At 38.3% G+C, this 14,179-nt stretch overlaps 1 protein-coding gene across 1 annotated transcript in view; it reads right to left on the reverse strand.

The window, feature by feature from the left end:
- ATP13A5 (ATPase 13A5) overlaps positions 1–14,179 on the reverse strand; it is a 99,905-nt gene that overhangs the window by 61,323 nt on the left and 24,403 nt on the right. Inside the window, exons 7-9 of the mRNA XM_090275457.1 lie at positions 12,610–12,744; positions 2,814–2,886; positions 1,750–1,878 (exon numbers count right to left, since the gene is read on the reverse strand). Of these exons, the coding sequence (XP_090131583.1) occupies positions 1,750–1,878; positions 2,814–2,886; positions 12,610–12,744 (337 nt within the window). The remainder of the gene's footprint in view (positions 1–1,749; positions 1,879–2,813; positions 2,887–12,609; positions 12,745–14,179) is intronic.

The following is a 14,179-nucleotide window of genomic DNA, read 5'->3' on the forward strand; positions in this document are numbered from 1 at the left end:
GGAAGTGAGGTATAAGAGTTATTTATAACACAGAAACTGCTATACAGTTGCTAGGAGTACTTGCTGTTCTGTTCTAACATAATTAAAGATTTCTATATATGTAAAGGTCTACCCTACAAATGAGGGGAAAATACCTGAGTCACATTTGCAGACAAATGCTCTAGGAATATATTTTCAGTTTTAGGAACTTAACCCTCATCTGCTTTTTCAATCAGGGTCCTTTCCACAAATATGAACAGGAATGGAAGGATCTACACAGGCTGTGTAATCAAGTATTCAGAGGATGGTGGTGCTTAGATCTTTCTGAAGAAATGAATGAAAAAGAAATATTTCTGTTTTATGTGTCTGTCTCTGCAGTCTACTTTTCTCAGCACTTCGGTGATGTAGATATTAATTCTGGTGACTTTATTTTTCCAGAAACAGATCCTAGAAAAAGCCACTTACCATTTAATGTCATTTTAGGTCAATTTCACACATTTGTTGGAAGAGAGTCTTGTTTACCATTTCTACTTCTCTGGGACTTTCCAAGTTTTCCTCAGAATTAAGGCAGGAACTGTGCCCCGAGTCAGACCCAGGTGAGTAAATCTGCTTCCCATCCTCCCCTGTTTTCTCAAACCACACTCTCTGTCCCCAGTGAGAGAAGCCATTCTTCTCTGTCAGGCTGCTGGGAAGCGTGAGACAGTCGCTGCCTCTGAGTGAGGAGGACAGTCCTTCCTGGGCTTGAGGTTTGCACACTGGGTACTATGACAACATTCTGGATGAGGGAAGGATGTGATTAGTATGCAAATCCTCATCACTGTCATTATAAGAAAGTTAGATTTCAGCACATTAAAGGGGTATTTTGCAATTACACTGAACATATTTATGTTTTCCACATTTTCTTGTCTCAATTTTAAATTAAGCAGGCCCATTTTTAATTTGAAATCTACTTGTGTTGAACGATTTAGGGATAGATAATGACTGCCTTTACATTTAGGTGATGTTAGAAAGGGGTGTGTGTGAGTGTGTGTGTGTGTGTGTGCGTGTGTGTTCCTGCCTTTAGCTATTTGAAACAGAAAAATGAGACAACTTGTGAGCACAAAAGACAAACAGTTTCTATTTCTGTGTTGCTGTATAGTCTCTTCTTCTCTCACTAGGATGTCCTGTGTTGTTGTTGTTTTGCCTACAGGATATTTTGCAAATAGTACCTTCCTGATTACACAGATTCAATTGGACTTTACAGAGTAGAAATGAGAACAAGGACAGTTTCAACCATAACCAGAAAACTAGCTTTCTGCTCAGTGAAGTCATATAGAAATATGATTCTAAAGAACAGAACTGTTGTACTGCCTCTTCCTGAAGGTTCAACCCGATCTCCTTCCCACTGGCACCTGGGACTCAGGTTTCCATCCACAGAGAGCAGGGCTGGGTAAAATCTCCACACCTTAGCAGCCATGAGTTGGTAGTTATAGGTTGTATTTTGTTTGGATAAAAATAAAAACCATTCTCATATTTATGAATAGATTGTGCCTCAAATAGTGTAGTAGTCCCACTGTCCTTGGAACCAAAGCACCCTATTCATGCCACCCATCAGGATTGGTGCTTTTATTGTTAAATGTTTCCTATTTACATACATGTGTCTCTCTCACTCATCTCCCAATACCTTAGCCTGGGCCTGGTATAAAGCAGGTGAGTATACATTGACCTGCTTTGCTAACACTTGGCCTAGATGCTGGACAGGAAAGAAGAAGCTCCGTGATAACTGCCTACCTGTGAGCATGCCTTCATTCACCACACAGCTTCCATCAATCAGAACAGCATCACATGGCAATGAAAACTTTCCTGGAAGAATAAGGACATCTCCAGGGACCAAGAGATGGGATTCCAGCTCCTGCAAACCTACACAACAGCACAGTTTTCATGACTATCCAAGCTTTTCCTGTTTTTACTTAAAAATGAAAGTGACTGAAAACCCTGGTCAACCTGTTGGTAATAACTACCCTGCATGCTCACCTGCTCCACTCAGTCACAAATTCCCAGGAACTGGGGTTAGGGAATTGATTCCTGGATCATAGCAAAGGATTAGCTCAGCAACAAGACCCCATCTTGGCCCCAGGACCTGGGACAGTGCTTTGCCCTCAGAAGACACTCCAGGACCTTGGTCAACAGAAGACTGCCCATTTGCTGCTGCTTACCCCTTTGGCTGAGTTCCTGAACCCCTGTGGCACACCCTGTCATTTGAATGAGACCTAATGTAAAACTTCCAGCCAGCTTCTGCTGCCCTGAGGTACAGCTCCTCATTCCTCACAGAGAGCGATGGCCACCTCCCACCCCCAGGCTGAGTCAAGAGCAAATGCCAGTGTCCAGCCAGCCATCTACAGCCTCATTCAGGCTTGTGTTTTGTGTAACAGATGAAAATGTATGATGCAGGTTCTATTTGGAATGGTTAGTTAGGGAAATAAAAAAGCCATAAGAAGGCTTACCCAGTAACATTCAAATGAGTGAAATATGGAGGGCAGAGGAAGTTTGAAGTAACACATACACTGGGTAGGAATGGTTTAATCAAGGCTGAGATGAGGAGGAGCCATGCAAGGTACCTAAGGTACAAAATTCAATGAAGTTCTCACTCTCAGCATTTCTGCGGGTACAGGTCAGCATCTGCATGATCTTGCCATCCTAAATTTTGCGTCTCAGATGCATTGTTTGCCTCACCTTAGCCCCAGCCCTGGTTTCAATCAGAAAACCCTTTTTCTCATTGACTACTAACGATAAATGAGATGGAATCCACCCTAAAATATTAGGATGCTAAAGATGACAGAACACATATCACTTACCTTTGCCTTTTACAATGATTGTAACCTGGACTTTGTTGTGATCCTCCACAAGGTTATGCAGCTTAACTGATTGCTGTCAATTGAAAGTCAATGTTTTAGAATTAGATAATCCATAACCTGAAAACCACATGATCTCAACACAGTATATGTCAAATTGATTCTGAGCAAAGGCTCAAGTTCAACTTTTGATGCTCCTGCTTCCTGTCCCAACCTCTACTTTATTGAGCCCCCTATTTGCAGAAGCAAACATGCTGATTAATTTAATGCTATTTCCATCCAAGGAAAAATAATGCACAGCCACTGTCCCCAAAGACCCGAGCTATAAAGCACAGAGACTTCCCTCCTGGAGGATGTATGGTTAGATTGGGGAAGAATGAGATCACAAACAGATCACTTCCCCCTCTGTGCCTCCACTTCCCTGCCTGTAAACAGCAAAGCTGAATGTGATTTGTAAGTGACTTTCCATCGTGAAAGTGTGTGAAGACTTTGTTCTGTTTGCATTGTATGTGGAACAGACATCCCCTCCGTGAGGAACTGGTGGATTTTCATATTGGGTAAGTCTGCAGAGTGGAGTCACACTGTTCTATTGGTATCCTGATGCTTCCACTTAGGAGTTATTTAGCTTGACTCCTTTTTCTGCATCTGAAAATGAAGATAACTGTATCTATTTTATAGGATTGTTTTAGTTAGTTAATTCTTATCTTAATTTTCCCTTTGGCTAGTGCTGACTAGTATGGTAAGAGCGCAGAGTGTTAGTGATTAATAATTTATTGGAAAAAACAGTTGTCTGAGTACTTCAGTTGGAAAAATTTGCTTGAGGTGGAATTCACTGAGATATGACCCCGTGCAAAGCAGAGGGAATGGAAGCATCCTGGAGAAGTGGAGGCAGCTTCTCCTAGGATAACCCAGGAGATAAGAAGGCAGAGATGAGAGGACTATGTTGTTCATACAGTTCCCCACACCGACTGTAGGGGGCACCATCAGCTGGTGGGAGTGAGATGCTGCCCCAGCTGGGGCATCCCTGGAAGGCACTGCCCATCTCTGTATAGGTGTCAGTTACTTGGATACCTCTAAGTAGAAGAGGTCTGAATGCTATCAACAGTTCTTCAACAGAGCTTAAGCTAATTCAAATACAAACTTTTTCCTTTAGGTGTTATGGTAAATCATTTTTATCTGTTCTGTGGATGACTTTTAACATTATGAATGTCACCAGGCTAAGACAAGCATTATATATAATTATGCTAGTTCCCTCTTGAGAGAATATAATGAATTCTGTGTTGATATTGATATAGAACAATTTATTATTTATTTCAGTTTTGAATGAAAAGCTAAACTTCAATCATTTGGACCAATTGAGTGGAAGAAATGATATTACCATTAGGCACATGTTCATTGCCCTAACATGACTTCTGGAGGCTTGCCCATTAGGGCTTTCATTGTAATGATGGATAACAGTGAGAAAGTCAGCGGTGGTTCTATGGCCAGAACACTGGATTCTATCAGGATTCCTGAGTTGTGGGTCAGGCTCACCCACTAATCAACTATGTACCATAAATCAGAAATTTCATTTTGTAAGTTAGTTGTTTCTTTTGTAAACAAATTAAATTGGATCACTTCCCAGTCCCCTTTAAGCTCTAAAATGGCATTATATTGATTTATTTTGTATATCAGAGATTTATTAAAAACCTCCAAGGCTTCATAAAGAAAATACCCAGGGTATATAAATGACTCAAATTATCATTCTTTGTTAAACAATTTAAAACCTGTTATACAACCACTTTGTGCCAGGCATTGTTATAAGCACTTGGAATATACTGATTAATTGTTTTTTAATTTTAAAAGTAATCCTATAATGAAAATGTTATTATCTCCAATGTAGATATAACAAAACAAAACAAAACAAACAAAAAAGGGGGGGTTGAAAATATTCAAGTAACTTGTCCACATTTACATAAAAAGTATTAAGAATAACAATCAAACCCAGTTCATCTAACTCCAAAGCCTTTTCTGTTGATGAATGTTTTCCTAAAGTACTTGAAAACAGCTCTCTTCCTTTAAGAAGATAAATATCCTTCATGAGAAATTTCTTTATTTTCTTGCTTAGCAAACTCTTTTAGTCAATGCCATGATAACTTCAACCTAGCTTAAGAGGATGTTAATGAACACATTTGAAAGTGATGAAGTATGAGTTAAGAATGCTTGACTGTAACTTTCAAAACTCATTATGGCATAAGGCTGGATTTATCAGACTTAGCATTCTTTATAACCTGCCTTGCTTCCATGACTTTGCTCAAGCTATTCCCTAGAATGTTCACCACAGTTTTCTACCAGCGAACTCTTTCTAATCCTTCACATATGGCCCTGCTCAAATGTAACCTTTACTCCATAAGTCCCTAACATCCCCAGGAAAAATTAATTGTTCTGTTCTCTGTGTTCCCACCTGTATTAGTGGACTGATCACAATCCATTATAGCTATCTGTTTTCTTGTCAGGTCTCCCCTGCAAGTCAGGCGCTTCAAAGAAGGGACCATGCATTCACCTATGTATCCCCTGAAGTGTGTCATATTGCAGGCCCTCAGAAAATATTTATTTAATAGAACTGCTTCCCCAGCAACACACACACTGGAATAGGATAATGTAAGCATCATCTTTGAGCTAATATACTCAGAAGCTCTACAAACACAGGTTTCTATGACAACCAACCAGCTAGGAGAAAGCAAGTGCTCTGATGCTTGCTATGGTATTGAAGCTCGCTGCCTGATTTTCTTTAGGCCCCCTCTGGTTCTCTAGTCCCTGTTCAGTGGGACCATAATCAGTTTCCAAGACTAATTTGCATAGTGTTGTTATTTGGCATTTGTTGCTGTGCATCCTTGTGTTTGCTGTGACTGAATTTCCTCCAGAGACGAGTAATGAGGGCATTACCTCAGGTGTCTCTTGAGTGTGGCTCAGTCATGAATGAAGCAGTATGGGTTGGATACTCTTAATGCTATTTCTAGCAGCCACCATGGAGCCAGCAATGCAATGTGCAATACAGTTCAATGAAAATACAGTTGAGTGCCAAGGTCTACACTCAAACCTGTACCAAACTTGTTATAAAATGACTGTACAGGGTGTTTCTTGGCTTAGGAAAGGTAATATCACTCTGTGCAGTGTGATTTAGGGCTACAGTAGATGTGGGAAGATATTTTATTCCACTCCTGTCAACACCTCCCTTCTTGTAATTTTTAAAAGCATGTATTTGTTTATCATAATAGGGAATGGTATCACATGCTCCTTCTTCCATTCCTACCAACATCCTTCCCCAAATCTGCTCTTTGTTATAGAATTATCAAACAATCATTTACGACCCCAAGGAAGCTCATGGGTCTTTTTGAAATTTTGTTCAGTGGGACTGTAACAATGAAAAATTGTAACAGTGGGCAATTGTAGCCCACCCCACCATTCTTTTGACTTTGTTTCTGTAAGTGCTAACTCTAATATGTAGATAAACAGCACTTTGTATAAGAATCCTAGACACTAACTGCAAAAGATACAGACTCCGACTTACAGGCATTCTAGCTCGAGGAGATTTGGGGACCTTCCTCCATGGAGCCAGGATGACTAAACCAGGATGATGCACACTGGACTGTCACTTGCCTTACTGGAACAGACTATGCTCATCTGCATGTAGAGAACTTTCAACCCCTTCCTTTTCTCTCTTTCTTCTCTTTCCCTCTCCTTCCTTATAAAAATTTCTGCCTTCACTGAGAGGTAGAGATGGGCTTTGAGACATGAGCCCCCCATCTTCCCAGGAGATGGGTTTTGAGACAAGAGTCTCCCATCTTCCAGGTGGCCAGTACCTAAAAATAAACCACTTTCTTTTATATCAGCACCTGCCTCTTGAGTATTGGCTTTCGTAGCAGCAGGGAGCCAGACCTGCATTCAGTTACAGAACAGTTTGTTGTTCTTGACTTGGAGTCAGGAAACTTGGGGCTAAGGTCTACAGCAGGATCAAGTCCTTTCACCTCTATGAATCCCCTGTCCTCCCTTTCTGGTGGAGGGAAGTACAACAATTGCATGTGTATCATTTTATGTTTGCCATGACCCAAAGAGCACAAAGATTATGGATGTGGAAGCCATTACAAACTACAAAGTGCTAAGCAGATACTCATTATTCAGGATTTGTGATTTAAGTTGCAAAGATACAATTTCAGGAAGCTGGCCTATTTTGTAGTGTCACAAGATGCTTTACAGTTTGGGTTGGATAAGCTTCTATTAATAAATACTAACTGCTAATAGGATTAGTGGCTTCTTAAAAAAATATTTTGCAATACTGCCATCAGCTCTGAAGTTCCTATATTAGTCAGTGTTTTGAACACAGGCATTTCAGAATTCTGTTAAAATGTAGAAACTAAATGTTTAAAACCCACTAAGGATTTTAAAATAAATAATTAAAAATTACAAATAGAAAAATTTTTGGAAGAGGTCACATTTAGAAGCAGAACAGGAAAACCAGGGACCACAAAGAAAATAGAAATATATTTCATTAGACACATTTTTAATATCTGACAGAAGTCAACTTCAAGAAAAGAAAAAAAAGACTAAAAAATAATTTTCCACATATACGAAGGATATAAAGAGGCAGTACATAGAAAAATATAAATCTTTAATAAACAAAAAAATGTATATTTTTTCACTAGTAATCATGAAAATGTAAATGAAAACATCAGTGAGATACAATTTTAAAAATCCTATTAGATTGAAAAACATTAAATATCAACATATAACACCAAATGTTGGTGAAAACCTGGGAAAATGAATACTCTCATATGTTGCTGATGGGAGAATAGTTAATTTGGGGAAAATAATATCTATACCTATTAGCATATAAAAATACATATTTTGGATTGAGCAACTGGGCTAAATATGTAAACAGTACTATGTAAGAACACAAATATATCGTAGTTATATTTAATTCAACATATTTGTCATAGAAAAAATGAAGAGGAAACTTATCATTTTTCATAAATAGGAGAATGGTTGTGTAAATAATGGTACCATGAAATATAACACCATTATTTTTAAACATGATCTACAAGTATTTGCTTAGTTTGTGGATGGCTATTTTATGTATAAAGTAAAAAATGCAAGTTCTAAATTAATGTCAATAGTAAGATTCTCCTTTAGTAAAACAAATCAATATATACATAAGTTAATCTCCATTAAAAACTTGTATTTCTGTGTATTTTATAGAGTTAAAGCAATGAAGAAATATGTCCAGCTGATAATAACATAAATAAATAGATGTATTTGAGCTCTTAGTGCTTGAATTTGTCCTTTGGTGGATTCCCCTAAAACAATAGCTCTTAAACCTTTAGAATATATAAAAATCACATGCTATTAAAAACAGTTAAAAGGTGGAGATTCCTGTACTGACCCTGGATATTTTTATTTAGTAGGTCAAGAACTGAGGAAATCCCAAGTAATTTTCTCACCGAAACATGGCTTTCTAGAGTACAGAATCAAACCTATATTTTTCTACAACCCTTTCCTTAACTCTAACACATAAATTTCTAAATTTCCTTTTGGCTTCCTTAAAGAAAGGTAGAACTGAGCTCCAAAAGTAGAAATGGATGTTGTAAAAGGATTTTAAAAGAGAGACCGAAATTCGTCATAAACACAGAGATGGGAAATGTGTAGGCCAAAGACCGTATATAACTCAGGGGAAATATGTGGGAACATTCTAGGGGGTGTAAGGCAACATTTAGTTGGGATTCATTGATTGTAAGTAACAGAAACTTGTTCATCTGGTTTAGGCAGAATATGAGAATAATCTTCCACCTAAGGTGGAAGGTGCAGGCAGGTCTCCCAAGGGCTCTGAATAAGAACAGGAAATGCCGTGATTACCAGGGTGCTCTTTCTGTCTTTGCTGGGCTGCGAATTGCTCCTTCTGTGTCTCACTGCACAGCTGGTTCATACTTTTGCTCTTTCTATGCCAGTTTTTTCTCTGCCTGTCCATACACAGGGAGCAAGTGTGGCCACCCTGGTCCTGGCTATATGTCATTTCTCAGATCATGGTCCGAACAGAGTATGAGCAGCAGCTTTAAGCCCTTTTTTTTAAAGATCCCAGGCATAAAGATATGTTGGAATCACTCCTGTCGATGGACTGGATTTCACTGGGCCAAGTGCCCTTGGCATCAATAAACTTTGGTGGTGGAGGGACAGAGCCACGTGGAACAAACTAGTTGCAGGCTGCCACAGCTCTGGGCACACCCAGTTTTCAGAGAAGAGGAGTGAAGGTGGAGCACTTTCCCCAGAATATGTGTACTTCATGCCATCTTTGTTAGAGACTAGGAGGCTGGAGGGAGTGACCCAAGTTCTTGGGTTCAGCCCTTGGCAAAGTCCCTCTGTAATTTATGTCCTTGGATTACATGAGCAACTGATGCATATTTATAATATATATGCCTTTTGTGGTTAAGGTAGTTTAAACAGATTTCTTTTATGTGAACAAATCCTGATGGAGTAGTTTATCTGGTTAATCCAGCATCTAACAGGGTCCTACAGTAATTGACTCAAGTATGCAACACATGCTCCCAGCTTTCCAGTGTCCAGAAAGTTTCTTATTGTTTTAAAGTTTTCCAGGGCTCTATTTTTGCATTCCTTATTGGTGGCTGTGGAAAAATGATAGAATCCTAAAGAAGTGGGACCTCAAGAAAGAGAGTTTAGCCTCCACCATTTACAACTGAGAAAACCGAGCCCAAGCAGGAGAACAGAGTCCATAGAGTCACACAATGAATGAGTCATTGGTCATTAGAAGCTGTGTCATGGGACTTTCATGTTGTTTCCTTGTTTAGGTTATATGTAGGGTTCCTCTTTCAATCTCTGTGTATCCTCCCATCTTTCCATCACTTACTTTCTCTACTCCAGAAGTAATAATGTAAACAGCAACAGTGACATCAATGATAACAAGAACTAACATTTGGCAAGTGCCCACGATGTAGTGGGTACAAAAGTTCCAGCTATAACATCAAACACACATACACGCACAAGCTGATATTATAGATGAGGAAGCTGATAATTAAAGTGCCAGGTAACACATAGTATCGAGTAACACAATAGGAGGGGTGAAAGGGAGTTTTTTAACTTGACCAGATTAAGATCTCCCTGCCAAAAGTTCTCAGAGTGTTCTGTATTTTTTCTCAGAATCCTGAGGTGGTTTGTGATAATATATTTTGCTGATGGTGTGTACATGTCTTCCTGAAAGAACAAAGCATATGGTGGGAAGTGCTGTATTGACTGATGTTTGACTTAAGCCAGAAAGCATATGAGTGACTTGCAGATATCAAATTACATATTCTATTAAAGCAAAGATTTCTCAAAAACCACTAACTAGAAATTTGATTTGGGGGCTTCACATTACATACATTTACCAAATGACAAAGGTAAAAGTTCGGGACACTATAATTTCCCACAGAGGCTGAGCAAAGCATGTCCAATCTTTTATTGTCCCAGGGTCTGTTTTCATGCTTTTGCTCCAGTACTCAGCATTCACCAGGACAGTCACTCTGCTCCCTGACTTGACAGCCAGACAGAAAAGATGTGCAACCATCAAAGGGAGGTTACTAATCACTGTTAATATTTTTGTGATTTAAGTTAGTTCATGGAGAAAATACTCAGTTGCTCATTCAAAAGGGAAATAAACAAAAGACCAAACAAATAAACAACCAAAACAAAACCCTTCTAGTCCTCACTTTCTAGCTCAAAGTAGCTCTGTTTGTTTAACCTTTCATTTGTAGGTGCTGTTTCTAACTCTTTAAATATATTACCTTTCTTTTATTTCTCATCAAACACTTAGTAACTCAAAATTTGTAGGATTGAACACCAGATAAAAAGTCAATATTAGGTCTAATATTTGTTGAGCAACTGAAATGAATAGGAATAAGGTTTCTGTTCAGGTAGGCTTGTTTAACTGCCTCCATCTCGGCCTTCCTAACATATGGCCAGAGTTTACCTTGCCAACAGCAAAGACTCACCTCTCCTCTCACACTTATGTTTGACTTCATCCCCAGCTATCATGCTCTTTTGGAAAGGGCTTTCTGCTAAGGAAATAATGCACATGCAGTAGAATTTCATTTAATGAGAAGCCAGAAGCTCTGATTCTGTGACCAACACACTTTATGACCTGTAACAGCCTCCCTGTATTTTAGTTACCTCTTCTCTAGAGGAAGACTAAAGTTTGAGACGAGATGGTTTCAAAAAGTTCAACAGAGTTGACAGGCTTGAATGACAACCATTGCTCACCAGGTCTAAAAAAGCTCATTCTATTGTCAAGCTTTCAAAATATATACAGCAAATACAGTTAGACATTCTTTTGGGGCTGCCTCATGATTCAGTTTAATAAATCCTAAGCAAAGCAGTGGAACATTTTCTAGAAAGATGTTATAGAAATCTGAGGTTTAGAGGGGCTGTGAAGTTATAAGAAATATTCAGCCAAAAAAACAATTTAGGATGTGTTTGTATGTCATTTATAAAACTGCATTTTTTAAAAGGGATATTTTAAATGTCTGTAAGATGAATAAAGATGGTAAGAGAGAGGGAGAGGTTATAAACTATAAACTTGCTATCACCAGTGAGAAGGATTTGCATTATACAGGAATGAATCTAGGAATTAGCAGGATGGCCTAAGAGAGGCTCAGGAGTGAAGGGAAATGTGAGGCTCTCAAAAACCATGTTCTGATTAAGAATGTGCTTGCATGGAAAGCATAAAGCACCTCATGAAAACTAAATTGGAGTCCACAATGGGACTACATTTAACCAAAAATAAAAATAGCATATCTTACAATGTAAAGGAACATAGATTGAAATACTGAATTAAAAGAGGTCAAAGAAAGAGGGTCTGGAGGCAGATGGAAGCATCTTCTGCTTCCAGCTGTCCCAGCCAGGGTCTTTTGGGGGATATTGACATGTAAATTAGGAAAGAAGATCTCTCTCTTCATCTGAAATTATTAACCTTGAAGAGAATATACATACACCTAAGATGGCTGTGGATAGTCACCTTTTCCCCTGTATAGAGAGTCTCTATCTGGGTGTAAAGACCAAATACAGTAAAACATTAATTCTCAAACCACAACATATAGAAAAAATGTTGGGACAATATCAAATTACTATAAAAAATTCATAAATGCCTACTGTCAAGTTCAGTAGTACTTACTGAATCACAGACAGATAACGAACAGTTTGCAGACTAGCACCCGTCCACAAACCACACTTTGAGTAGCACTCTGGTAAAAGCAGGGTGAAGAGATAAAGAGAAACAGATTTCTCATCATTGTATCAGTACTGTACCCGAATTTATCCATGCCCAAATGAAAACAACCCTAAAATGGCTTATATGAGTTTCTTAAACTAGTTCAAGTAGGGTTTCTGTCACTACAAACTTGAAACAGTCTTGCCTAAAACGCATGTTTAGGATGTTGCCAATCACTCTCCTAAAACTATGGCTGGCATCATTAATCCATCACAACATTCTTTCCCATAATATTCAGACCCAGCCTTAGAGGCCTTCTAAATACAGTATTCAATGCAGCCTTCAGTTGGTAATAAGAGTTTGCAAAGACATTTAAATCTACCTAGTATTCCTGAGGCCCTTTCTTGAGATTGCACATTTTTTAAGTCCTTGTAGTCCTTGCTTTTTGGTTGTTGTTGTTATATCCTATGTTTAATAAAGCAAATTCTTGCTGTCAATAGAAACTTCATAAATGTCGCTTCTTATATAGACAGAAACTAAATAGAATCCAACAGTAATTTCAGCTCTTACCTGTCTCAAATCATACACACTTAAGACAATGGAGAGAACAGACAGGATGATGATGGCCACCGAGTATTCTATGTAACCTTGAGACAGCCACAGGGTTAAGGTAAAGGCTTGGAACACATAAAATGGGTTTAAAACCTACAGGTACAAAAATAACATTTAGGTCACTTGCATGGAACCTGGTAGCCATCAAGATGATGTCATTTCTTTATAGAATGGCATTTCCCATTTTTTTATGACATACTACAACCTCTGATATTTAAGAATGCATTTAGACCTCCATTAATTTTGGTGGAGATAATGTCGAGCACATAGAATGTTGTATGAAAGAAACAAAATTATTTTAAGCACTCAAAACCATGGCCACAAATTGACCATTCTTATTACTTTTAATTTTAAATAATATTTTGCCAATAACAAAATCCAACAACTTAACCTTTTTAAACAGATTTACCCACAGTGTTGAGGAAACATGATTTAGTTTTTTTAAAAACCAACTTCAGTTTTGAACATTTTATTGCAGGGTCTTTTTCCCCACATTTTCACATTGTATAGATTAAGTCAAGTTATGTAATAAAAATTAAAGAATCTACTTTTATTCAGGTCATTTAAAAATAACATACTCTTATGTCATGGCTCTTAGCAAGATCCTCTGAGAGTCTGTCAAGTCAGCACAGGCCTTCCCTTAAACAGGAGGAATAATGAAGAGAAAGGTTTTATCCAAGTCAGCAGTAAAAATCATGGACCGCATGTATTCCCAGCCCCAAAGCTGGTATTTTTTTTAGTAATACCCTCAAATTTTTTCATTTCCTAATTTCCTCTTGTTGGTCCTGCTGACTTCCCTGTTAATAATGATAGCAAAGACCTGGCTGGTATGGCTCAGTGGACTGATCTCCAATCTGTGAACCAAAAGGTCACTGGTTCAATTCCCAGTCAGGGCACATTCCTGAGTTTCTGGCCAAGTCTCCATCTGGGGATGCATGAGATGCAACAAATGGATGTATCCCTTGCACATTAATGTTTCTCTCCTTCTTTCTCCCTCCCTTCCCCTCAAGAAAGAAAGAAAGAAAGAAAGAAAGAAAGAAAGAAAGGAAGGAAGGAAGGAAGGAAGGAAGGAAGGAAGGAAGGAAGGAAGGAAGGAAGGAAGAAAGAAAGAGAGAGATAGGAAGAAAGAGAGAAAGGAAGGAAGAAAAGATACTGGCAGCAGAGAGGGCAGCCTGAAGGAGTAGAGCAAGAGATGGTCAAGTGACCTACACTGGTAGTGAGAATCAAAAAGCTCATCTGAGCAAAGCAAGGACTCTTTTTGCAGTAAATTAGATGAAATCCTAAAATCAGTGCTGTTCTTTCGTATCTCTACTTTCTATAATTCTCTAATTATTAAATAAACTTCTACTTTAGTCCTAAAAATGAACTGATATCTAGTTAATAAGGTAATAGCTTATATCTTAAGAGTTTCTTAAACCCTCAGATATATTTTGTTCATTAAAAAATCTTTTGTTCTTTATTAGGTTTTTATTATTTCTATTGCACCAGGCTTTTCTTACAAATTATAGCTTTTCTGTTTGCTTAGCAT

Source organism: Furipterus horrens, unplaced genomic scaffold (genome assembly GCF_987537825.1).
Source record: "Furipterus horrens unplaced genomic scaffold, mFurHor1.1.pri manual_scaffold_1, whole genome shotgun sequence".
Lineage (NCBI taxonomy): Eukaryota > Metazoa > Chordata > Mammalia > Chiroptera > Furipteridae > Furipterus > Furipterus horrens.